Genomic DNA, 25,455 nt, shown 5'->3' on the forward strand with positions numbered 1-25,455 from the left:
GGGCATTTCTGCATTTTCTTTGGCTTCGTGTTGGGGTTTGGATCCAACGAGCGAACGTTTCGGGCAAAGCTTCAAAGTCCAGATCTCATGCCATTCCTTCTCCCGACTTCAACTTCGCAGACCCAGAAGCATCAAGCTTCTCAACCCACTCCTTCTCACACCAGATCTGGCGACGCCTAGCAAGGCCGCCCTGGCAGGCGTCGCCAGATCTGGCGAGGGTGGCCTCGCTAGCGCTTGCCCTCGTCGGCTACCTAAAAAAAGGATGAAATAAAAAGAGAGAAAAAAAAGAGAGTAAAAAGAAAGAAAAAAATTCAAAAATGATTTATATATTATTAAGAAATGTTTACGTCAGCACCAGCTGTGCCATGTAAGTCGTTTGCCGCTATAGATAGAAGTGTGTTCATCTTTTCACAAAGCTGAGAGCATTGTTATGCCAATAAGATATGCAGAACTATACATGTCTTTTTAAGTACTTCATCTACAACTCTTATTTGCTCTAGGTATTTACTTGGATATACAATTCTGCTCATAGCATTGTCTTGCCATAACAGTTTTTGGTGGTGGTGCCGGCTATTGCTCCAGCGCTCCATTCAGCTGGGCTGTAGATGTCATACAGTCACTTGATTCAAACTTGATTTTGTTAATGAATTCACCCTTAAGCAATAAAGGTCGGACCGCATCATTTATAATCCTATCGGATAGAAATTTATTCAGATGTAATATAATCTAATGGAAAGCAGATTGGCAAGAGGAGAGTAAATGGCGAAAAGAATAACTAAGGACCTGTCATGTTCCCAACTTTCCCTTTTCCCTTTTACCATTTGCGTTTGCTCCTGAACGAATTTCAAGTTTAGGCCTAGTCGTGGTTGACACAGTCAAACGGTCGTGACTCTGCATTGTAGATTTATTACATGTTTAGGTAATTGTAGCGTGTGTTGGATGAAAAGGGTCGTTGAGCCTCTTCGTGTATATGCGGAAAGTTTGGATGTAGGTCACCTATGTTGGTAGTGCTTTAGCCTGTGCTCGCTTAACTTTGGAGTTCCAGAGCAAAGCTTGCCGTTACATCAAAAGACTCTTTGTGAGTTAATTCCAGTTTATATATATCATAATCGCTTTCCCCATATTCGATATACAGTTTGGTTCATTCCTGTCACAAACCGATGGGTAAACTGAAGTTGCTAATCGGAGTTCGGGAAATCTTTTAAGAAGCTTAGTTGGATCTAACCTACGTCAATGGTAGCAAGAACTGAGCGGTAGCATCATGAGAACATTTACTAGGAGCATCAGCCACATTGCAACAGAAACCCCCACTCATTGGAAGTCGAAAAATCCTATGCTTGTAGAGGAAGCAAATTCCTATCGGAGTACATGACATACCTTCTTGCTCTGCATCCTTACATGTCGTCCCTCCCCACTGCCGACATCTGTGGAGCAACTAGTGAACTCTCTCCCAATGCCGGAGGGGATGGAAACATTTGGGGATCAGGCTGCAATGCATGCATAGGCAATGGCTGTTGGTGCTTTGGAGCAATTAAAAACGGAAATTGTGAGGCCTCTAGAGCAAATGTTTTTATAACTCATCAGCAGAATCACTTACTATTGAACTGAAACCCAAAATTTTCAGTTGTTCTTTCGAATCTTTAGTGCATTCACTTGTCCACTTATGTTATTGGCTTTGAGCAAATTCTCAGATGTTTCTAAGTTTGCAATCATGTGTAGAGTCACTAAAGGACTAACAATCTTGCTTACACAGGTCGAGAGAGAAAAAACTTGCTAATGCTGTTAAGCTTGAGTCAGAGGGAAAAACTGATGAAGCGTTCAACAGTTATAAAAAGCCATAGAAGTCACACCATTCATGGTATACGTGCTCATAAAGGTATGAAAAATACTCGTGCTCGTGCAATGTGTGGTTAAAGTTAAAGTATCATTCCTGATGATTTTATTGCATTTTGATTGGTACGGTTGCATGCGGCAGATCTTAAAGGAGAGGAAAATTTCTTACATCGTCGCCCCTTATGAGGCCAATGCACAACTCGCATTCTTAGCAAAAAATGAACGGGTTCATGCCGTGATCACAGATGACACGGATCTTATACTGTTTGGCTGTCCCGAGTGAGTTATCCTATAGCTGCTTCTTGCTATATCTTATCCATTACACACGCAACCCCTAAGCAAACTATAGCCTTTTAGACCCACTTTATTAAGTGTTTTCTGTGGTTGGATATGTTTAATTTTTCAGATAATCTTCTTAATGCAACAGTCTGGGGAAGGGAAGGAATTCAAGTACTCGACTCTACTACAGAACAACAAAAACTTTGAAGGATTTACTGAGCAAATGGTTCTCGAGATGAGTGTACTGAGTGGGTGCGACTATTTCAAACCACACCTTAATCTTGAACTGGAAAGAGCGCGTCAAGAAATCAAAGAACACAAAACTTACGATAAAGTGAGTATACATTTAGTTGTACACCCTTATAGAACAGGATTTCAATCATCAAATAATTTTTTTGTCTCTTTCTTTGTAACTCCGGCATTCTTTGGATACAGGTCATTGAGAACTTGATAGAGTTGCTTCCCGTGGAGCAACTTGAACGTAAACTTTCTCATGTTTTGCATGACTACTACTCACCACCTCCTTCCTAACTTTATCCATTAAATAAAACCACCGTCACACAGCTATTTATTTATTTATTTATTTATTTATTTATGATTTCGAGTTTTAAAGGGAGCGTGCCCCATACACGCGAGTAGTCTTTTCCACCCATACTCTCTCTCTGTCTTTTAGCTTTTGGGCACGGCTAATCATTTTGCTATTCTTATCTAATAACAAAAGTTATTCAAGATTCAGAAAGAGAATAAGAAAAGCATTTAAAATTTGCTCGCATGTAGTACAAGGAAGAAGTTGTTAAAAAAAAAGTTTTGTCTTGATCTTTCTCTTTTCTTTTGTCTTACTAACGTTTCTCAAGTTTTAAGTTTATAGATTTGAAGGAAAAATCAAATGAAATCCTCAATTAAGTCTTTTTATAATCTTTCTTTTTGGTTTTTTTGGAAGAAAAGGTAAATGGTTTTCTTCAAGTTTGGTTCAAGCAAGAATAAAAAATTAAAATTTAGATTTAAACCGAGATAATAGGGAAGTAGCAACTCAGAAATCATTAATTTTCTTTAAAAAGATATTAGTAAATATTAGAACATGCCTAATAAAGTTGAAGGTTGATTTGGTCGCTTAACACAAATAGCATATGCTTTAGCAAAAAAGACCTGAGAAATAGGACCATCCTCATTTACCCTCATTTATGTAGTATGTCTTTATCCAACTTACAATTCCTTTACATTCTCTAATTAAACATATTGTACATGATATTAAACTTGAGTTTAGTCAACTTACTGGTACGATAAAAAGTTCCTCCACCTTACCTTCACGTGCAATAATTACTAGTATCACTAAACATTAAAAATTAGACTAACAAGTTTTCCGTTGACGCAAAAATCGAGTCAATTGGATGTTAAATGAAAAAGTTATGTGCAGTCAAAATTTAGGCAATTTTATAAAAAAAATTAAAAATATCAGTATAATTAATTTGTTACAGAAAAGAAAAATGGAGACTAATGTGACAAGTGGAAGCACAGATGATTGAATTTCTCTAGATCAGTATAAAGATTGTGTCTAAAGTCTCGGTCTTTGTTGGACAACGCATCAGAAGACAAGGCTATGTGGAGATTGCTTCCAATCTTTTATGATTTTCCTCCTATTCTGTTTGCAACTCCTTATATCTTGAAAAAATGAGTGAAAACACTGTGGAAACATCAGGGGAATTGAATCCCGAGCAGAAGGTGAAGTTTGCATAGAATATTGACTTAACATGCCTAATTTGGGATACTAAGTTGATGCTTGGTAATTTTCAGGGTTTTATTAACCTCGTGTCCAGAATAAAGAAAGAGATTGAGATCTCAGGTGGTGTATCAGCTCATTCTCTCATCAAATTGAAGGTAGCTGCATTTAGTAATGAGGGGATTAGAGTATTCAATTGTGAATGTTGTTTAATAATTTTTCCTTAATTCGTGTAGGGCTACGAGACAAAAGTTGGTCATCCCAAGTGCCGAGTCAATGAACAACAAAATAGAAGAAAATACCTCAATGAACCTCCTTTCTTCCAACAAGATTAGATAAAATCTCACATCGTAAACACACAGTGGATGTAAAGACCTCCGATTCTCATGTTAAAGGGCGTGAGCGACAAGATTCAAACCTGTACGAACAGAGCTAACATGATTTCTAGTGATGCTCAATAACCACTCCTACACACCCAATCATTGGTTATTTTCCCTTTCATCTCTCTCTTAATCAATGAAATCCTCATTTTTTTCTAATTTTTAATCGTTTTTTTGTTTTTGTTATTTTGGAGGAAAAAGTAAATGTTCTCTTCAAGTTTGGTTCAAGAAAGAATACAAATTAAATTTTGATTTAAACCAAGTTAGGAAAGTGGCACTCATAGTAAATTTTGAGTCATATATAATTTGATCTGCTTTAGCAAAAAGATGTGGAAATAGGATCACTCATATAGTATGTCTTTAGCCAATTTGCAATTCCTCTCCATCCTCCAATTCAACATATCATACCACCATATTAAATTTGAGTGAAGTCCACCTATGGGTATAATAAAATTTCCTACAACTTCCATTCACGTGTGATCATTACTTATATCACTAGGCATTGAAAATTTGACTCACCAAATTTTCATTGGTGCAAAAATCGAATCAATTTGATGTCGGACGAAAAAATTATATGAGATCAAAATTTAATCAATTTTGTCAAAGTTCTTTAAAAAACATCAATATAATAAATTTGTTACAGAAAATTCAATGGGACACTAATGTGACAAGTGGAAGCATGGAAGAATGAGTGGTCTGAGTTATTATCAAATCATTAAAAGTTACAGAGGGAATAGGGCAAAAATGTGGACGAAACAGTTATAGACAAGAAACTAAGAGGATTGGAGACGGCATTAACCATAATAAATCTAAGAGGTCCAGGCAACCCCTTCCCTACTCTCTTCCTCTCCTGCAATTCTCTCTCCTCCCTTTCTCATCTCATCCACGAAGTTGCAATCTTTTACATCATTAATTTACAATCTAACTACAAAAAAAATATCTCAACTTTAAGGTTTTTTCTACCCATTCTATACGCCATTCTCCACCGGAAATTGGTTTATAAGTGAGGACTTAGACTTGTCACTTTTTTAAAGGAAAAATTTTAGTATGACTGGTTGGTTTGGGCTTGGTTGGCCCGTTGGAGGAATGGATGTGGAAAAGGCCGTGTTAAAGTGACTGTGTAAGCTCTGAGGCATACCTGAGTCGACCACAACTCTCTGTCAAATTGCGTGGAGGCCTTGTCGATACCGTGATGGGCTCGACAATCACCGTTTCCAGCAACTATTTCACCCACCACAACAATTTATTCCTCATTGTAATTGCAATAGACAAATAGCAAGAGTTCATCCGTCCATTTACGGCATCCAATCCGGCAATATTACAACCTGCATGTATTGAAAACTTAGTATGATGTCCTCCAGAACCAAGAATGTCCTTAGAAGCGCACGCCTAGTTCTTCTTTATTTTGTTATGATTTATTGATTGGTTTCAAATCTTATCTATACTATAGTTTTGGTTCAAAAGAATGTCTGTTAGAGCATTTCCATCCTCATAATGGTTATATTAGTTTTTTCTTCAAGAAAAACCTTTCACTCTTTTAAATAGATTAACCTTCGCGTACGCATGTCAAGCATCCAAACACCACAATGATAAGGCATGCATGTAGTATGAATATATTGGATGATATCAAGTTCAGGAGTTTTTATAAACGACTTTGGAGCGGACTTTTTCTTTCTTTTTACTTATAACTTCCAACTAATTTCCCTCGATAACTTGAAAATGAAAAAAAAAATACCTTAAATCCGAAAAATTCACAACAATAATTTGATTTTATATGTCAATATTTATATGTCTCGAAAGATTTCAAAAGTTCAAATTAAAGATAATTGAAAGTGTACGGATGGCAAAATCAATAAAAAATAATAATAGTTAAAAATAGAAGTAAGCTCAAATAATATGAAAAGAAAGATTCACTCTACACAATGTGGTAGATCGAAGATTTGGAGGATAGCCAGTAATCCACATAAATGGTCCGACCCGCATGCAATTATTAGTAATATTCACTAAACTTTGGCATATTTTTCATTCAATGATAATTAATATGTGCTTGGAAAGGTTATGAAAAGAAAGGAGCGGGAAAAGCATAAAAAAGAAAAAGCGTAATCCACATAAATGGTCCGACCAGCATGCAATTATGAGTAATATTCACTGAACTTTGGCATATTTGTCATTCATTTATAACTAATACGTGCTTGGGAAGGTTACGAAAAGAAAGGAGCAGGAAATGAATTTTTACGAAAAGAAAGTAAAAAGCGTGAGCGGCAGGATTCGAACCTGCGCGGGCAAAGCCCACATGATTTCTAGTCATGCCCGATAACCACTCCGGCACGCCCACTTCCTTGAACAAAATGGTGCCAAAAAATATATATATTAATTACTCTGAGGCTGAAAATTCCACAAAGTGGAAGACGCTTGGGAGATAAACGGAGGAAATCTAGGTTCCTCTTCTCCCCGTCGTTCATGTCGATTGTTGGAGGTGGAGGTAACCGGGCAGCAGCAAGAAGGATTCCAGCGCAACATCATATTGAGCTCCGAGATCTAAAAATATGGGTGCTCGCGACCAAGGCTCCATCGTCGGCCTCATCTAAACCACTCCGTAATCGCTCACGGCCAAACTCCAAAGATTTGGAAATCTGGGCGCTCGTGGCTAAGGTTCAATTGTCATCGCTCATGGCCAAACTCCAAAGATATGGAAATCTGGGTGCTCATGGCTGAGGCCCTACCGTCGGCGTCATCGAAACCCCCCCGTTGGCCCTTAACACATGGTTGTGGATGGATGAGAGCTCGCCAGCGGTGGCAAAGGAGATGGGGAACACAGAGAAAAAATCCAGCTTGATTTTTATTTTATTTTTTATTTAAGTCCAGGTCATCAACACGTGTCAAGTTGTGATTGGGCTTCGACAAAAACGCATGCCACGTCAACCTGTGACATGATTCTAGGTCACGACTGAATACTTTTTCAGTTGTTTCCTAGTTGGCTCTGCTTCTACTCGCCGATAAAGAACTTGTAATCTCACTTTATTAACAACTTGCATAAATTATGTTGAACATATTTCGGATTTCTCTTCATGTCGAACTTGAATCATAAAAACGTTGGACAATACATGCTAAATTGATATCTCCCCGAGGGAAAAAGCTCAACCCAGCAGAGAAAATCCTGGCCTTGATAGTTCTCAACATGAAGAGAATGCCCAAGAGTCGCAAATGATCATATGCTATCATACCATTGGCTTAGTGCCTAGTTCAATACTGACTTCAACGAGATGTGAGCTGAACCCAAAGCACATGCTCACGAATTTGATGCTCAAATGATACAGAAGGATAATCGTCATATTAAATAGAAAAAGAAGAAGAAGAAAAGCCCCGGGAAACACACAATCTCTCTCTACTAGCAACTGTTTCAGTCAAAGCCTCCCAAAGCGCAACAGAGTCAAGAGGCCCATCACACCGATTCGCCCTTTCACAAAGATTCAAATCAAGAGCTTCTCGATTGCATCCTGCGTTTCGCAAACAATCAGGCTGGAAAACAACCTCAAGCATTATGATTATATGTTTCTTCTTTTTCCTTTTTCTATGAGGCAACACAATGAGAAGGCAGTAACATACCTTGAGTTGCTGTATCTGAGACTTCAACTGGCTCCCTTCATTTGTAGTCACGGAACAGGCAATGACAGGTCTGGTGACCCCGCATGCTCGACCAAGTGATTGTTTTGAAGGTACAAACACATAGGGCACATTCTGCCATTTCATTCAACATTTGAATTAGGGTCTACTTGCTGTGAAAAAGTTAGGAGAATGCAAATATAGCAGTAGCTATCACATCTAGACCATGAATTTCCTAAAAATAAGTTATTTCTCAAAAACAAAAACAAAATCAGGGAAAGTAATCGATCATTTAATATGTTAGGTGCATGCTAGAGTCATGATTGTAGCTACAACAATCGCAATAATTAGATCCTCCGAATACATTTTCGAGATAAACACTTTTATAACCTTCCAAGGAAGAACCACTATATGAATCTCTCTGTCGTAAAAGGGTTAGGGAATTACAACTCTCCGAAAGAATCTACACATTCTATTAACTAACTCTTTAAACAAGCAACTGGCATAGACAACATAGGTTAAGCAAGGTTTTGAAGGACATTATGCAACAGGAGCAATAATTCTGGATAAAAGTTATCCTTTTCATGAAAGAACTACGCAATCGGTGGGTTCTTTGACAACTAGAAAAAAAAAAAGGATACAATGACCACATATAAAAATTGAAGCTAATTGCAGAGCCGAGACCAAGCAGAATCACTATCACCCTGAAATTACTATTTGTTTCTGACAGCACGTCACAGATAGGAAACCAAACAAGTACCACCGGTCTAACTGTACAAGAAGTAGAAAACATCCTTCCACGCATGATCAGCTGATATGCAACATTCACTTCACATGCCTGATCAGCAATACTCACTTACAAATGCCTGCTAAAAAAATTAAATTATGAAGTTCTAGGCCACAATAGAAGCAGCGCAACATCCTCTCCCACATGCCTACTTAACCCAATGAGCAGAAGGCCGTCTAGCACAATCTAAGCAATCAACTTGCTTCCAGCAATAGAAATACAGTGATTACCGATGGTTCCACTTTGACTTATTTAACTATGCAAACCATCACAATTAATAGAAGATGTTTGGAACTGAACAATTACTGGCAATACAAGGGTGATTAGCCTAAAGGGATCAGATCAATAACAAAACTAGAATGCTCAACCTACGTCATTTAATCCGATACTATAAGGGCTCGTAAGCCGATTCTTACGGTCCAACCTCCTAAAATACTTCAGTTGGTACGCACAGTTTCCTGTTACAGGCCTCGTGTAAAGAGTTAACAAATAACACAGATATAGAAGACATTCAACTTTCATCAAATCTTCTGATACAATTTAAATGCCTCATTAACCAAAGCATTCGATAGAGATGACAGTGAAGTTTAGTTTCCAAGAACCATGCGGAGCCTGAAAGAATCTCCCTAAACCCATTTCCAAACAATGAGAACACCGCCCATCATTATTCCAATGAAGTTAGGAATTAAAAGCAGGGACTTTACATAAGTAGAACAAAGTCTCCAGTATAAGAGCATAAATCGAAAGTGGTAGCTTCATATTAATCGATCACCCCATCCCACCTACCAAAAGTCGCAAACTTTTAAACGAGGGATCGATGCCCGGACGGATAAAAAGAGCAAACACGACATAATCCAAAGCATCTTATCAAGCTTCTCTTATAAAGAAACAAATTCCAGTAAGAACCAAAACTACTCTTACTCAGCAGTTCTATCGGAGAAACTATCATCATTTTACTCACGAAAAACTCGGGAGCTCATTAAGTCAAAAAGAAGAAAGACGAATGCTGCGCGAGCAAGTCACCTTATCTTCAGCAAGCAACGGGAGATGGAGGAGGATCTCGAGCGGCTCGGTGTCCGCAGCCATCACCACGAACTCGGAGATACCCCTGTTCAGCGTCTTCGTAGCTGAAGAAACACACACCCACAAAAAGAAAAAAAAAAAAAGAACAACCAAACAAAACAGAACAGAACCCGTTAATTCCCCCAACAAAACCAGACACACCCAGTACTGAATTCCTTAAAATCCCCCAAGGAAAGCGACAAAGATCCACCACCTTCGTTAGCGCCCTTCTTGAGCTGCTTGTAGTTAGCAGCCTGCTGGACGAGATCGAGGATGGTGTTGGAGAGCTGAGCGTCCGCGAGAGGGTAGGCCTTGGGATTCACCGCTTCGCCCGTCTGCACCAACAACAACAACAAGCATGGGTAATCACTCGCGCGCGCCGTGAGGAACGCCGCGTAACGGGTGAACCAACGAAGAAAGAAAGCAAATTGAACAAAATACGAGAGAGAGAGAGAAGGGGGCTGCGATCGAGGCGAAGAGGAGATGGGGAGCATTACCATTGTCGATGAGCACAGGCCGTGCAGAGAGAGAGAGAGAGAGAGGGGCTAGGGTTTTTGCTGGTGAAGAGAGGGGGCGAAGGAGAAGGAGGAGAAGACGCCCGAAAGGAAGGGTTTTTATGTGCAGGTTTTCTCTGGATGATGGCTGCGTCTTTTGGAGCTCAGGTGAACGCCCAAGACGGCGCCGTTTAGGCCCCCCCAAAAAAACCAAACAAATGAAAAACATTTTCGAAACCGATGAAACATACTTTTCTAAGTACAAAGTGGAAGTTTGTAAAATGAATTCATTGATTGTCGAGGCTTGTACATCTTTCGTGGATCGTCGCATTTGATCCCAAAGTAGATCAATTTCGATACGTTTCGTGTAATGACTTTTGGTTTTCATCCCGTAATTTTTTGATCTATCTCGATTAGTACTTTCTAAGGTAAATTTAAGTCGTGTCCATTCAAGTTAAGTTGATTTTACAATTTGAGACGATGAAATTAATTTCCACCATTTAATGCGCTCGATCTTAACATATGTGATTAACGATTCGATATTCCTCGATTAGAGGATCGACCGACTTATCTGGAAATTGCTAGCACGAGAGACACGTCATCACTGTGTAGGCACACAGAGACCATTATGGGAATATGAACAAAGTGCAATAAGTTAGAGGGTAAAAGCCACAAAAAAATCTTAAAACTACACTCATTGTGACACATTTACCATGAATTTTTTTTGCCACAAAAAAAATCTCAAATTTGTATTTATGTAACGCATTTACACTCCGTCAAAGTTCTGTTAATGAAAACCATTAAAAATCTATTTACATGATTGCCACAAAAGCAAATAGTGTTAACATAGAGCCCACGTGGGTTAAGCGAAATAAAAAACGATATTTTTTTTGCTAAAAAACCATCTAACGGAACTTTGACAGAGGCTAAATATGTCACATAAGTACAAATTTAGGATTTTTTGTGTCACAAGAAAAAGTTTAAGGTAAATATATCACGACGGGTATAGTTTGGAGTTATATATGTTTCTCCTAGTGCCAATGAACTCTAAGGGTGCACATGGAATGCATTCCGGAATAAAAATTCTGTTCCGGAATGCATTCCGGAACAGAATGGCTTTTGTTAAAAAAATTTCGGAATGCATTCTGGAGCGATTTTTGCATTCTGGAATAAAAATGCGTTTGTTAAAAATACTTGATTCCAGAATGCATTTTTGATTCCGGAATGAGTTTTTGGCAAGAAAAGTGAAGCTACTTTTTGTAACTTCTTGATTCCGGAATGCATTCTCCCTATTTTCTCACAAATTTTTTTTCAGAAAATGCATAAAAATTGAAAAATTCTAGAAAAATTCATAAAAATTTCCAGAAAATAAAAAAAAAAGTCAGATTTCGGGAAAATATGAAATTTGGTGAATTTTTTTTAAAAAAATAAAAAAATAAAAAATTTTAAAACTTCACAGAATAGCTTAAAACACATGTGGCCACCCACTTTGAGTGAAATTTAAATTTTTTGAGATGCCCAAAAAAAATCAAAAATTTCAAAACTTCACAAAATGGCTTAAAATACCTGTGGCCACCTACTTTGGGTGAAATTTAAATTTTTGAGGTGCCCAAAAAAAAGAAAAATAATAAAAAATAAAATTTTTCAAAACTTCACAAAATGGCTTAAAATACCTGTGGCCACCCACTTTGAGTGAAATTTAAATTTTTTTAGGTGCCCAAAAAAATAAAAAAAATAAAAAATTTTAAAACTTCACAGAATGGCTTAGAATATCTGTAGCCACCCACTTTGAGTGAAATTTAAATTTTTTGAGGTGCCCAAAAAAATAAAAAAAATAAAAAATTTCAAAACTTCACAGAATGGCTTAGAATATCTGTAGCCACCCACTTTGAGTAAAATTTAAATTTTTTGAGGTGCCCAAAAAAATAAAAAAATAAAAAAATTCAAAACTTCACAAAATGGCTTAGAATACCTGTGGCCACCCACTTTGAGTGAAATTTAAATTTTTTTAGGTGCCTAAAAAAATTTAAAAAAAATCAAAAATTTCAAAACTTTTACGTAATGGCTTATAATACATGTGGCCACCCACTTTGAGTAAAATTTAAATTTTTTTAGGTGCAAAAAAATCAACAAATCAAAACAGATTGCCTGAAATCAATTTCTGAGCGAGATTAGTCATGTTTTACCAAACAGATTTCTCCTCCAGAAATCAATTTCTGGCAAGAATTCCAGAAATCAATTTCTAGCAAGAATTTGATTTTTGGAGTAGAATGGTTACTATTCACACCCTATGCAACCTAGGCCCAGAGGGAGCTTGCCCCGGAGTTTTTCCCCCCTCTCCAGTTGGAGAAAATATTAGGTGGTCCGGGACCGCCAAGCCAGCGTGGTCCCGGACCACTCATGAAGCGCCACGTGGTCCGCGTGGCGCTTGTGGGGCCGGCTCGCCCAGATGGAAATTTTGCACAAAAAAATAATATTCATTATTTCTCCTTAGCCCTGCACGCTAGCCCCTCTCTCTCTCTCTCTCTCCTCTGCACGCATTTATTTCTTCTCTCTCTTCTCCTCCTTCGTTTTCGCATCGAAGAGGAAAACCCGCCGCTCTTTCCTCTCTGGCTTTCAAATTTATTTTGAATCTCTGCGATTTCGCTCTCAAATTTCGCTCGGCTTCCTCGTTGCTCCCCCCTCTCCGACTAAGCCAAGGTTTGGGTCCGTCGTCCTCGCTCCGTCTCTGCTCCAGCGCACGCTCGCTCTCGAAAAATCCGGCGCTCGGTACGTCGCTCGCTCCGTCTCTACACCGGCGCAGCTTTCCTTCGCCCATTAATCTGCTGGGGCGGCCGAGATCTGGGGATCCCATTTTCACTTCATTCAGGTACGGATGATGAAACTTGCATTACTCTAATTGTTTGCTTGGTTCTACATCTCTGCCAATGCGCCCAATCGAACACTGAGATATGTTGGAAGTTTTGATTTCTTTGACCCTTTTTTCAATCCTTTAAGATGGAAAAATTTAATTCTGAGTTGATTGAATTTGAACTTGTTATGGCTGTATGTCGCTGGACAAGTGTGTTTTGATGGTCTCTTTCAAGTCTTGGTGTGCGTTCGAAGCTTTTAATTGCTCGAACGTCCACTGCGCACCATGTGTTTGACAGAATGTTTGAACCAAGGTCCGATTTTGAGTCGCTTCGAATGCGTGGTGATCAGGTTCGCTTAATGATCTTTCACTAACGTTTTTTTGTCGCCGTGGTTCAATATGCTTTTTTTTTTATCCTTTTAGAGTCTTGTCCGGTGCCTCCTCATAAACCGGGGACTCTTGAATACTGATTTCTTACGATACTTGACTGCACTTTCCTGGTATTCCATTTTGTATGTTACGCATCATTCTGGAGTCATAATCGAGGGTGGATGCAGGTGGTAGACAGTGGTGAATTTCGCATAGTGCTTGTGATGGTGGTCCAGAAGAACTCCCAGTAGTTCTGGCCGGGCATTTCTGGACGAACGTGTAGGGATGAGCTCAACTATAGTTCCTGACCAGCATCATCAGTCCAGCAGCCGATCCAGCCTCGGTTCTGATGGGGCTGCATCTCCTTATGCAGGATGTGAAGATAGCCATTTTCGTAGAGCAAAAGAGGAATTGCAATCAATGTTCAAAGCCTTTTGAGAGAAATTGATTTAGGTATGCGAGTTATATATGTTCTACTAGATTTTTGGTCCTATTATTATACATTTTATGCTCTAGAATCCCGTGCTTGTTCTCTTTATGATGCTTTCTTTCAAGTGCTTATTGCATTTGTTTTTTCCTTGGTGCGCAAGGTGCCTTGCATGTGAACTTATCGATATGATCATTGATACAGGTCACGGTGAGTTCAAGGAAATAGCGAGGTGTTCCACTCATACTGTATTGGTTGCTTGTGGCCTTGAGCACAGGAGGAGCGAGGTCTACACGATCCCTCTGCCATCCTTTTATTCCCACATAGACAAAATGGCAACTGGACAGACAAGTCTGATGAGTGGAGTTTGCTCAACATGTTTTGATGTTTTCGTCAAAGATGTAACCCAAAACATAATGTACACAAGACTACCACTGCGTTGGTTAAGTTTAGGTCTTTACGAATTGATAAACATGGGCTGCCATTTTTTGCATGTCCATGGTTAATTTTGGGGGGATTTAGATGAGAAGTAGGGGGGTTTTTGTCCATACTGATAACTGTTCGTGGTCCCAAGAGGATCCATTTTTCTGTGACTACATTGATGATATTTATGTTTTGGTTGAAGGGGTCCTATTTTTGGAAGAGGTAGGTTAATCAATCTCAATACTACTTCCTTTTTCTTCCTAGGCGGTTCTCCTCTCTCTTGTGCATCTAATTCAATTGCATAGGAGTGGCTAACTCACTTCTCAGAGAGTAAATTCGGACTCGAACCTAGTCAGAAGTTTAAATGTGGCATGGAATGTTCTCGTTCCTATGCACTGTGATTTGGTCTTATTTTGGTCATTGGAAACAGAGGAAGATATCATCAAGCGAGACTAGCATTGACTGATGATATCTTTCCACTTAAATGAATATAACAACGCCTGAATGCAATGCCTAGTGCCGTGAAAATCCTACCCCCACTCCATTCCTATTACTTCCAAGTCCTAACTACAGTAAAATTTAGCGATTCTCACTCAATATTCCTTGCTTTTTCGATAGTGCTTTGATATGTTTATGAATAATACATGGTACATAGACATAAAGAAAAGTTCTTCAATATCGTTACTTTTGAGAGGTCCAAGCATCACACAGGAGCTATGCACAACATTGTTTCCTCGGGTCAAAACCGAAGTCGACAAGGAAAGAATTACATTTTAGCTTATACACCCTATTCCCTTGCTTCCTATTTTAATACATCAGCAAACAACAAATTCACCCCAGGCCAACCATAAAGATTGTAGGGCCGGATTCTCGGTCACGTAAGCTCCAGATCACCCGCCATTCTGCACCTACTCATAAATTATCGTCGATGACGGTGGATCATAATAGCTCAGACACAAATTCACATCTTTTTGCCCTCTCTTCATGATCCTTGTCTGACAAAGGCAATGCTTGACTGTGGCTGGCACCAACAAAAGGCGCATATTAGAAACAAGAACACCAACCTCACAAGACAAGTGATGAAACGTTCAACCAAAATGTTGAGATTGTTACGCTAAGGCCTTTAACGGCAAAACAAATTTCACCACAAAATTCAACCTATCTCTAACAGTAGTAAGAAATTGAAACATTCATGCTTTGCTTGTCATTAACACAAAAGATGCAGCTGGAAAAAAAAAATCTCGCAGTAATACTCACCCTGTCCAACATGGCCATCAAAATGCTTGCTCCAACCAGGCATCTTCCGCCACCATCATCTTTACCTTAATTTGCTCCTTCCACGATGCCCGCATCCAATAGTGTGCTCCACTGCAAAATATCATATCAAGGGTTTAGCATATTCACAGATGATTTTTGTTCTTCAGAAATGAGGAACACTAGAAATCGGACTCTTCAACGAAAAACAATCTTCACTTACGCTAAGGGGCTTAATGCAATGATCCAAAACCAGTTGTTACCAATGTCCAGAACAATTTGCAAGAACAAGGCCAACACTAGTGAGGCTAATGCAGGAGCAGAATGTCAGCAATGCCGCTTGCCCTTGGCTCGGAGCCATCATCCCTTCAAACCTTCAAACGAGAGCACGAAGCAAATTCACTAGCAGCACCTTTAGAACAGAGCATCATGCTTGGGTTTGTTTTCATTTGCAGTAACAATGGTGGCAAAAAACCAGAAGGGGACTCCCTCTCCCCACCCATTTTGTACCGAACCCACCACCACCAAAGAGAAAAGTAAAAGAAAAAGACCAATCAAAACCGCTCAACGCGGGCACACAAAAAAATGGATCGACGAAGAATCCAGGCGCGGGGGAAGAGGAGAAGAGGGGAACCTTGCTTGCGGCTGGCGCCTTTCTCGACGGTATGGCATTGAGCAGAGAGCGAAAGATCGCCGGAGCAGCAACAACGCCACGGAGGGATCGCCGGAGCAACGAGGAAGCCGAGCGAAATTTGAGAGCGAAATCGCAGAGATTCAAAATAAATTTGAAAGCCAGAGAGGAAAGAGCGGTGGGTTTTCCTCTTCGATGCGAAAACGAAGGAGGAGAAGAGAGAGAAGAAATAAATGCGTGCAGAGGAGAGAGAGAGAGAGAGAGAGGGGCTAGCGTGCAGGGCTAAGGAGAAATAATGAATATTATTTTTTTGTGCAAAATTTCCATCCGGGCGAGCCGGCCCCACAAGCGCCACGTGGACCACGTGGCGCTTCATGAGTGGTCCGGGACCACGCTGGCTTGGCGGTCCCGGACCACCTAATATTTTCTCGTCCAGTTGGGTTGGGACGTGTCTCGGCCACTCAAACAACGACACGTGGCCATCCTGTCCATACAACGAAGGTTTGTGATTGGCTAGATGAGTCGTGCGAAGCGAGAGACGCTTTCCAGTTCTCGCAAGCCTATAAAAAGACAGAGAAAGCTCCAGTTCTATGCAACTGTCAACTTGAATTTTCTGCGCATTCTTGCACCAACCCAACGCACACCCAAAGGAATTCCGGAGCTTTCCTGGGTTGGTCTCAGGAAAAAGGGATCACAGAACAGAGGTTGACACGAGGATGGGTTTCATAGGAGAAACCTTGGACTCCTTCAAGCCCACGCAGCTCAGGCAAGCTCTGTCTCAGGCCATCTCTCTTGGTTTGTTGCTCTCCCTCTAGCTTTTCAGAAGTCCATTTGTCGAGAAGCATGCGCTTTCTTGGATTCTTTTCGTTGTAATTTGTACTGTTCAATCGAGACTCTAGAGGCATTCGTTCATTGCGAGTGAGTGAGTGAGTGATTGAGTGAATGGTAGTTGAAGGGGGTGGTTCTTGGTTTTTCACTTATGGTTATGTGGGTGATGAGATCGTGCGGTACATTGCTTGCTGCTTTACCGTCTGTCTGTCTCTCTTTTGCCGCGGCGGGCTTAAGTTGGGTCCCATGGATTTCGTGCGCATTGATGGATCCGAGATCTCCCTCTCTCGCCTTTTGGAATAGTAGCTTTCGGCAGTGACTGATCCTAATGATTGTTATCTATTTAAATTGTAGACTGAAGAGATGAGACAGCGTTGGTCGGGTGGCGTTAGTTGTCATTAGAGTGCGGCTACTTTTAGGAATTCTCCGGACCGGCAATCCGCCGGGAGATTTCCCAGGTACTCCAAAGTTTAGGCCCTGTTGCAAAGCCATTGTGCTTTGCTGATAGAGTGTAGCCACCTAGAAGTAAGAGCTGTAAGGGAGTCGGTTACAAAGGCACAATTAGTCCCGCGTCATTTCTATAAGAAATTGATGAATCCGCGGTTGTCGCGTTCACGGCTAGTTCTTGTTCTTTTTTTGTGGGGAGTTGTCGTACAGTTGGTCTAACTTTTCTTTATGAAGTGCACTCGATGATGGAGAAGCTCATCACCATGGAATGCCTCTACGGCAGGATCTCTAGGCTTCTTTCCTAACTGTTCTTGCTACGGATGGGATGTCTGATTAGTCCCTCAAAACATGAGATCCAAGTTGTGATACGTCCAATTGGGAACATTACGTGCTGCTTGTCAAGATTGATCCTAATTCCCGTTTCTTTTGCTTTTTGGCGAAAGCAGGGGTGGAACGCCTAAACATGTCCCTAAGCTTCATTACTTTGAGCTATAATCTCTTTCAAGAGTATTAGCTCCTACTGTTTGCTGAATAGCATCGTTGTGTTAAAGTAAACAACTAGAAGTCATAGCATCGCATGTTAAGTAAACGACTAGAAGTTCTCCATTTTCTCCGAAACTTATTGGGTGCCATTTGTTACACATGATGAAAGTCGAGCTTCAATCTACAGTATAGAGCGGGTTACTTTTATTTGGGAGACGAGAACGCATTAGTTATTCTTTGCTCTAATATGGTGGCATAATCATTCTGAATCAATGCTCTGAGTGTGTGCTCTAGGATATTTAGGATGTGAATACTGAAACTCTAATTTGCTCCCGATATGCTCAACTCTCTCAGGCATGATAGCGACATCAGCCTTGATGATATGGATGGGCTTGATGTACTTTACCGGTAGTGAATCGCCTGTTGTTGTGGTGCTCTCTGAAAGCATGGAACCTGGCTTCAAAAGAGTGAGTATAGTTTTTATTGGCACTAGTAAATGTTAGGGACTTGAACCAGCTGATTGGAGCAAGGTTCTGCTGTCTTTCTCCTGTTCCAATGGTAGTTTTTATAAGCAATTGATCTAGATTTGTATATAATCATGTCTGATGTTTATAATGCCAAAGATGGTGCTTTTTGTTTTGGAATGTACATCAACACTAATTGCTCTTATTTCTCTGACGATGAAGAATGAATTCTTCCATTCAGACTTCAGAACATTCCTTGATTACTAAGTTTTTTAATCTCTCAAGGTATAGATTCTGATGCCCATGCCTGTAACAAAGCACAACTTTTAGTTTAAACTTTTTTGCTTACCCACCCTTCAGATTTCCATAGCCTGGCTAATTTGCTTGAAAATGACTTCACCCAAGAAACTAGAAACTGGGATTTATCTGGATGATTATTGCTCACCATCCATCGCACATCATCCCTTCACTTGCGCATCATGAAAATTTTGCAAGAAGAAGAGAAATTAAAGCTGCAAAACCAGTAACTCCTCTCACGTTGTGACATGTTATGGACAAATTGCATAGATCTGGTTTACAGTGCTTTGTTCGTCCCACCTGATCCTAAAAAATTTGCAGTGAAAGCAAGTAGAGTTTACCTTGTTCGTCTGCCTGGTGATTTAATCTGCATACACAACTTTCTCTTGCAGGGTGACATTTTATTCTTGCATAAGAACAAGGATCCCATTCGGACAGGAGATATTGTTGTTTTCAATATAGACGTACGTCCATTTAATTGGCATTTATAACCAATTTACTTGCTTTGTATCTAGTTTGGATATGCCTTTGAATGCTTTTGACATCTGATGCACTTAAATGAGGAGGAACCCTTTCACACAAGACTTGTCTACAATCTGCAGCATCATTGAAAGCCTTGAAATCAGAAACCATTGCTGGAAAAGAGGCATAGGCCTCTCTGTCTCTCTAGTTGCAGAAAATTGTTTGAAACGAATGGTCTCTAACATCCCAGTTGGTTTGGACCTACTTCTTTTTAGTGTAATATTAGTTGGTGTTCATCTGGCCATTGACCTACAATCATAGGCTGGTACAAACATCTCATGGAATTTTATTCCACCCGTGAAGCAAATCATCACAACTACAATCCAATTAATTAGGAGAGACTCAGTAGGTTCGTTTTAGGAGCAATTCATCCTTCCCTAAAGCATGCGCTCTTTAAGTGTGCTTGTTCCCCCTTCTTCCTTACCATGATAAGTCTTTGTGAAATTTCTTCGATGAGCAGAAAAAAGAAGGCATTGTGTCAATAGGTCGCTAGCTACATTAGTTCATGAATTCTTTTCTGGATATATCCTTAACTTCTTATGCATGTCATGTACGCTTGGCCCATAGATACTGAACATCATTTTCTGTTTCTGAAATGCGGACATGGTTGCTTCATCATCCAGGGACGTGATATTCCAATTGTGCATCGAGTTATTGAAGTAAGGCTCTCTTTCTCTCTCGACTCTCATGCGCACTCGCACATCACATTCTCTAGGGCCTGTTAGTGCTCCCGAAAGCCAGTTGATAGAACGCCGAAAATTCGCTTCTTTTGTTTAGGTTCATGAGCATCGCGGCACTGGCGAAGTCGACATTTTAACAAAAGGTAGAGCACAAGACTAGAGATCATCCAATTGTACCTTGGCAAAAACAAGCTAACCATTCCCAGGGAAAGCGCCGAGCTGTAATTTCATTGTTTCGTATCTATCACCCTGAAATGCTTTCTTTCCTGAAGTCAATCAAAATATGAGGAGTGGCTGACGAGCAGCCTGCTGTGATTCTTATGCATGATGCTCCTTTTGTTCTTATTTGCCTTCCACCTTACCCAGCTTCGTGATCTCTTTGTTTGGCTAAATTATCAGGTGACAATAACGATGTAAACGATAGGATCATGTATGCGCCCGGCCAACATTGGTTGCAGCAGCAGCATATCATGGGGAGAGCCGTTGGGTAATTCTGCCTTTCCTTTGAACATTTTGTTGGCAAATTTAGCATTTGGAATTAGGGGTCATTTGCAAAGAAATCCGGCATTTTCCGTCTCCCATGCTATACAGGCTCTTTGGATCCCAGAATACTTTTCTTTCTGCCTTGTTCTCCAAGCCTCACTTCGTAGTTGATAAAGTAAACTTGGCTTGTTGTTTAAGGGGGAAAAAAGAACTCGTCGTCTCCTTGAAAATGATGCAACCGGAGAGACCCTAGCATTCCGTGGTTTCACCGGTTATAGAAGCATTGTGAAGCATATCAGGATAAACAGAGCTTACCAAACGCTTGACTAATCATCTAAATACTTCAATTCTTCTGCCAATGATGCTAATGTGAAAGTGCAATTTCCTTTGAACCCGCAGGTACTTACCTTATATTGGGTATTTGACAATTATCATGACCGACAAGCCTATTATCAAGGTTTGTTGCCTCTCCTTAGGAACATCGAGTCTTTTAATTTTTCCGTCTTTTCTTGAGCTCCTCCTTCGATGTCGCCGTCGTTACTCGTCATCTCTATACAGTCGAAATGCCTTTCAAACATTACCTGAAGACGCTCTGTAAATCTCTTGCAGTACGTATTAATAGGTGCATTGGGCTTGTTTGCTCTAACCTCGAAGGAATAGGATTCGCCAAGCTTCCGGTTCTACGCACCGTTAAGACCGAAAACGGGGGTTCACTCTGGAGTCAGAAACAAGAGTCTCGAGTCACAACCAGCGTTGACTATTGTCACAAAGCAATTCACTATGTGAAGATGTACGAGGGTCTGTCTGACTTGTCAAAATGGAATGTTGTTTCAGTTGTTGATTCCTTGAGACATATCTCCATCCAACGAATATCGTCGTTTGGAAATGTACAATCCCAGTGCATGCGTCTAATTTTACCACGACTTTACTTCTCAAAATCTGGATTTGCCATCCTCCACAGCTAGGCTTCTGAAACCCGATGTATGCTGTTAATTCGGGAACCTCACTGCACAATTGTTAAACCATCGACTCGCCTAGAAAATCGTATTGCTTACTCCATTACGTCTGAGTTAGTCGGAACTATGGCGACCCATCAGAAGCCCACAGCTCTCACTGCTCTTTATCCCGGCGATGTTGAAGGTAAAAAGAACCTATCGAAGTGCAGCAGACGTGACCTAGCCCTAGAGGGCCTCTACCGATCTCATATGAGATCTTTGGCCGGTCACTTTATATCATATTCAGCTCACATCCAACATAATCCCGATTACTGACTGATTTGAAGGACGAACCACTCCACACGGCATGCCCTTCATCACATTTTTCATCATGAATCATAACATATCATATCTTGTCAGGGTAGATTGTTGAGTGTACCTACACTGCTCATTGCAGCATCCAACTTGCAACCTCCGGGATGAGTGTTTGATATAACCAGCCCCAGAAAAGGAAAAATAGGAAAGACTATCGACCTATTCACTCTTGTTTCTGAACTTTAGAAGAAAATAATGGATCTACCATTGCCAATCCTGTAACTGTTTGATGCGGTATATCGCAGAAATCAAAACATATCAAGACTGCTGTTTTCTCCATGATCTCGAACGTTTAAAAGATGAACATGCATACGGAGAGAGGGGGGGAGAGGAGGGAGAGAGATTACTAGCCTCACGGATAGGGCTGAACGTACCCTAGTGCAAGAGCTAATCATAAAAAACCAACAGGCAGATCCAAACAACTCACATGATGAAATTAATGATGTTTCCCACTAAATCATATGTTTATAACAGGAGACAAACTGCATTGCAGCAAAACAAATGCTAATAAGTATCTTCTGCATAGTCCATGGCATCCCACCACAGAAATTTATTGTATGAAGACAAGTCTTCTACACAGCAAAGCAACAACCGCTTCCATATAAACAGCCATACTGGCAGTTAGCTGGAGAATAGAGCCTGGTAGTACCATATGTGCAAGGAACTCGATCGAATTAAGAGCATTACGATAGCTTCATATCTAAATTCCGATATAATGACGACTCCAGAGGAATCGACACTCAGGCGGAGTCCCATTGACTGTTCAAAACTATTATAGTTAAACAAACAAGAATAACCTATGGCAGAAATTCATATTATATGTCTCAACCCCGGGCCGCAGGGCATTACTAGCTAAAGGGGTAAGGGGGAAGTTCAGTTCCGCATTCACAACAAAAATTACTTTTGAGGTCCATCGCATCAGCTTGCAAATGAAAGCCAACATCTCCTTGGGAGAGACAATGGAAGAAATGTATCCATTGGACAATCTGCAAAAGAGACAGCAGAAACAAAGATAAGAAAATCTGGCTTTCGGCGTAGATATATGCAAGAAAGAATTGAAGATTATCCCATCAAACATAAACTAAATTTTGAAGAATAAGCAGTTAGTTCGACCCGAAAGAACAGACACAACAGCTCAAAAGTCTTGGCAATCCCTAATAGACGCCACTCAATCATCAAAGCCGTTGCTACAGGAAAAACTCATGTTCAGCTAGGGACCACAGTGACTTCAAAGCAAATTCATATAGATTATGTAAAAACAAAAAGTACCAAACACATGGAATTCCCCATACAAAAGGGCAGTGTTACGCATTAGAAGAAATAATGGGAATTCTAAAAAACCTAGGTATTCCTACTACTTGCTAGCATCGATCATAGCCCAGCTAGTAGTTGCATCAATTCCACATAGAGCACTAGAGCAGCAACATCAAGCAATTCAAAGCAAAAAAAAAAAAAAAAATAGAGCAATTACAAATGCTACTCCTCAAAGAAGAGCCAATAAATAATTTAAATCCTCTCAACAGGGAAGTTTCCAAATACTGAAAGCATCCATAGAATGTTGCTCTTCGGAGCCACCTAAATGATAACCTCGTGCATGCTCTAAATAAAGATCCTAAACAACAAAACGCACGAGTCTGCATAGCTGAGGCAAGATGAGCAGCAGTGACCAGGTTAATACTCATATAAATTAGGCCAAGAACACAGGCCAGATTCATGCAAATGCAAAAAAAACTTATGGAAAAACAACCTCATCTCCACGCTCATCAAGCCACTCCCTCGAACTTCTGCAACATGTCGCAATGCGGCATCTCCTTTATAAATCCCCATTGCCGCCTCTGCATCTCAACCCTACAGTTCTGCGCCAGGATGGAGATGTAATCCCTGTCGATCTTCACCTCAAGCCTCGCCCTTTCGTAGCTATCCGGGGGATAATCCTGATCAAACTTTGAGGTGGACTTGACATAATAATTCACACCCCTCTGCGTCGTGTACTTGTACTCGTACGGATACGACCTCGATAGAGAGTAAATCGGGTCCGAAGACGGCAAGAAGTTCAATAGCAGGATCAAAATGACGGGCAGCAGCTGAATCAACATCCTCAGATTGAATCCACTCGACGCGTTATCCGCTTGCCTCTGCCCCATTCCATTCCCGAAGCTAAACCCTCGGTACTGCGTCGTGGTCGCGGGGTGCATTCCGCCGAAGAAGAAGTTCCTGAATATCTCATCGGCGTCGAACTCCGCCTCGTAAAATCCATTAAACCCTTGCGCCGGGCCGCGCCTGGCCGCCCGAGCCATGTGGACGGGCTCATCGGAACCGGTGACGTCATACTTCTTCCGGCTCTCCCCGTCGCTCAGGCACTGAAAGGCCTTCGAAACCGCCTTGAACGCCTCCTCGGCCCCGGGAGCTTTGTTCTTATCAGGATGAACCTTCAGGGAGAGCTTCCTGTAGGCCTTCCTCACATCCTCCACGGTGCAGCTCCTCTCCACCCCCAGTACGTCGTACAAGTCCTTCTTCTTCTTGATTTGCCTCACGATCGCAATCTGCTCCTCGGTGTACGCCGCGGCGCTCGACGAGGAGGACGACGACGAGGAGCCGGCCGACGGACCGCGGTGCCGGACCGACGGCCTCTGCTGATCCGGCTGCGCCGGGCCAGATCGGTCCGGCGCCGGCCCTTCACCGCCGTTGGTCGATTCCGGCTGCGACTCGGACTGCCCCTCGATCTTCGACAGCAGGTCATCGACGGGCAGGTTCGGATCGAGGCGGCGAGCTTTGGCGACGAACTTCAGGGCGCGGGCGCGATCGCCGGACTCGAGCGCTTCCTTCCCGATCTTCAGGCACTTGAGCGCGTCGTCCTTGTTGCCGTCCATCGTCGGAAGCGGCGGCGGCGCCGAACCGATCGGATTCGGAGCCGGGAAAACCCTAGACGCGCGCGGCGATCGTCGGAGGGCCGCAAGAAGCCGCGCCGGATTCGGGATCGGACCTGCGAATTCGCGACGATGAGGCGTCGAATTCGCCGGAGATGCGAGCAGATTAGAGGTTGGATTTTGAAGATCAGAGCGGGGGCGAATTGAGAGAGAGGGAGAGGGAGGGAGAGAAGAGAGGCCGATGGTCCTCTGGAATCGTCAATCGCTCGAGGAGGTCGCCATTATAGAGTGGGTCGCGTTCGGGTGTGGGCCGGTGCATGGTACCGCGCGTCGCGACGATCCCGGCCGTTCACGCGCCCCCTCCCGCCTTCTTGCGCCGCCGTAGGATCGTGTGTCGATTGATGTTTGATCGTGCGGCGGGCATGGGTGCTGAGGAGGAGTAGGAACTGAGGAAGTGCCAGGTGAAGGTGAATTACCCATTTCGGTCATTTTGAATCCCACTCATGCGTGCTACAAATAAAATCGGTTATTACAAAAATGAAAACCAACATACATATTTATTGTGTCATGCTCCATTTATTTTACGAAAAATATGACATTTTTTTTAAATAGTTTTCACGACAATGACGATATTTTTCTGATGTTTAGCTGAAACTTGAAAATGAACAGGAAAATATTTTCCGTCGCTGGGTAAGGAAAATCCGATTTGATTTTCTTATATAGACAGACATTATTCGGGCGCTAGTGATTTACGTATAGGTAACTAAGGCATCGATACGAGTATTAGGATCTCGGGTTCGGCCTCGATGGACCTCAATTCGAGCGCCAGGGACTAGGGCATGTGCTCCAGGGTGCCGAGAGCAAGTGTCAAGGTCCTTGGCTCGAACACCAAGGTCCCAAGACCCACCTCGATGGACATGGACCCAACCTCGATTGACCTAGGCGAGTGCCAGCATCCCGAACC

The 25,455-nt window shown here is 41.5% G+C and overlaps 3 protein-coding genes, 3 long non-coding RNA genes and 1 other non-coding gene across 8 annotated transcripts; 2 read left to right on the forward strand and 5 right to left on the reverse strand.

Annotated features, from left to right (window-relative positions):
* Positions 1 to 6,462: 6,462 nt before the first annotated feature.
* TRNAS-AGA (transfer RNA serine (anticodon AGA)) lies at positions 6,463 to 6,544 on the reverse strand. The gene has a single exon. It is a non-coding gene; the product is annotated as a tRNA-Ser (tRNA).
* An 853-nt stretch (positions 6,545 to 7,397) lies between these two features.
* LOC115664887 (uncharacterized) lies at positions 7,398 to 10,317 on the reverse strand. Its single transcript, XM_030586768.2, has 5 exons — positions 10,159 to 10,317; positions 9,876 to 9,996; positions 9,623 to 9,726; positions 7,816 to 7,947; positions 7,398 to 7,706 (listed from the first exon to the last, which is right to left on the reverse strand). The coding sequence occupies exons 1-5, from the start codon at positions 10,159 to 10,161 to the stop codon at positions 7,680 to 7,682; spliced, it is 387 nt and encodes a 128-aa protein (XP_030442628.1). The 5' UTR covers positions 10,162 to 10,317; the 3' UTR covers positions 7,398 to 7,679.
* Positions 10,318 to 12,915: 2,598 nt separating this feature from the next.
* Positions 12,916 to 13,780, forward strand: LOC130136029 (uncharacterized). The gene is made up of 2 exons (XR_008815110.1): positions 12,916 to 13,024; positions 13,564 to 13,780. It is a non-coding gene; the product is annotated as an uncharacterized LOC130136029 (long non-coding RNA).
* Positions 13,781 to 13,801: 21 nt separating this feature from the next.
* On the reverse strand, positions 13,802 to 15,524 carry LOC130136028 (uncharacterized). Its single transcript, XR_008815109.1, has 3 exons — positions 15,483 to 15,524; positions 14,012 to 15,246; positions 13,802 to 13,848 (listed from the first exon to the last, which is right to left on the reverse strand). It is a non-coding gene; the product is annotated as an uncharacterized LOC130136028 (long non-coding RNA).
* A 28-nt stretch (positions 15,525 to 15,552) lies between these two features.
* LOC130136027 (uncharacterized) lies at positions 15,553 to 16,513 on the reverse strand. Its single transcript, XR_008815108.1, has 3 exons — positions 16,114 to 16,513; positions 15,703 to 15,853; positions 15,553 to 15,593 (listed from the first exon to the last, which is right to left on the reverse strand). It is a non-coding gene; the product is annotated as an uncharacterized LOC130136027 (long non-coding RNA).
* Positions 16,514 to 16,691: 178 nt separating this feature from the next.
* On the forward strand, positions 16,692 to 21,252 carry LOC115664135 (uncharacterized). 2 transcript variants are annotated; one of them, XM_030586082.2, is made up of 8 exons: positions 16,692 to 16,905; positions 18,223 to 18,335; positions 19,022 to 19,093; positions 19,775 to 19,810; positions 19,929 to 19,974; positions 20,231 to 20,318; positions 20,714 to 20,771; positions 20,924 to 21,252. In XM_030586082.2, exons 1-8 carry the CDS (start codon positions 16,827 to 16,829, stop codon positions 20,972 to 20,974), a joined length of 543 nt encoding a protein of 180 aa, XP_030441942.1. In that variant the 5' UTR covers positions 16,692 to 16,826; the 3' UTR covers positions 20,975 to 21,252. The 2 variants fall into 2 exon arrangements, with proteins under 2 accessions (XP_030441942.1, XP_056162039.1); XM_056306064.1 differs by lacking the exon at positions 19,022 to 19,093.
* Positions 21,253 to 22,052: 800 nt separating this feature from the next.
* LOC130136055 (chaperone protein dnaJ 49-like) lies at positions 22,053 to 24,750 on the reverse strand. The gene is made up of 2 exons (XM_056306063.1): positions 23,372 to 24,750; positions 22,053 to 22,610 (listed from the first exon to the last, which is right to left on the reverse strand). Exon 1 carries the CDS (start codon positions 24,492 to 24,494, stop codon positions 23,388 to 23,390), a length of 1,107 nt encoding a protein of 368 aa, XP_056162038.1. The 5' UTR covers positions 24,495 to 24,750; the 3' UTR covers positions 22,053 to 22,610; positions 23,372 to 23,387.
* Between the last annotated feature and the right edge of the window lie 705 nt (positions 24,751 to 25,455).

Source organism: Syzygium oleosum, unplaced genomic scaffold (genome assembly GCF_021117445.2).
Source record: "Syzygium oleosum isolate NSW1041296 unplaced genomic scaffold, Sole_v2.1 Sole_v2.41, whole genome shotgun sequence".
Classification (NCBI taxonomy): Eukaryota; Viridiplantae; Streptophyta; class Magnoliopsida; order Myrtales; family Myrtaceae; genus Syzygium; species Syzygium oleosum.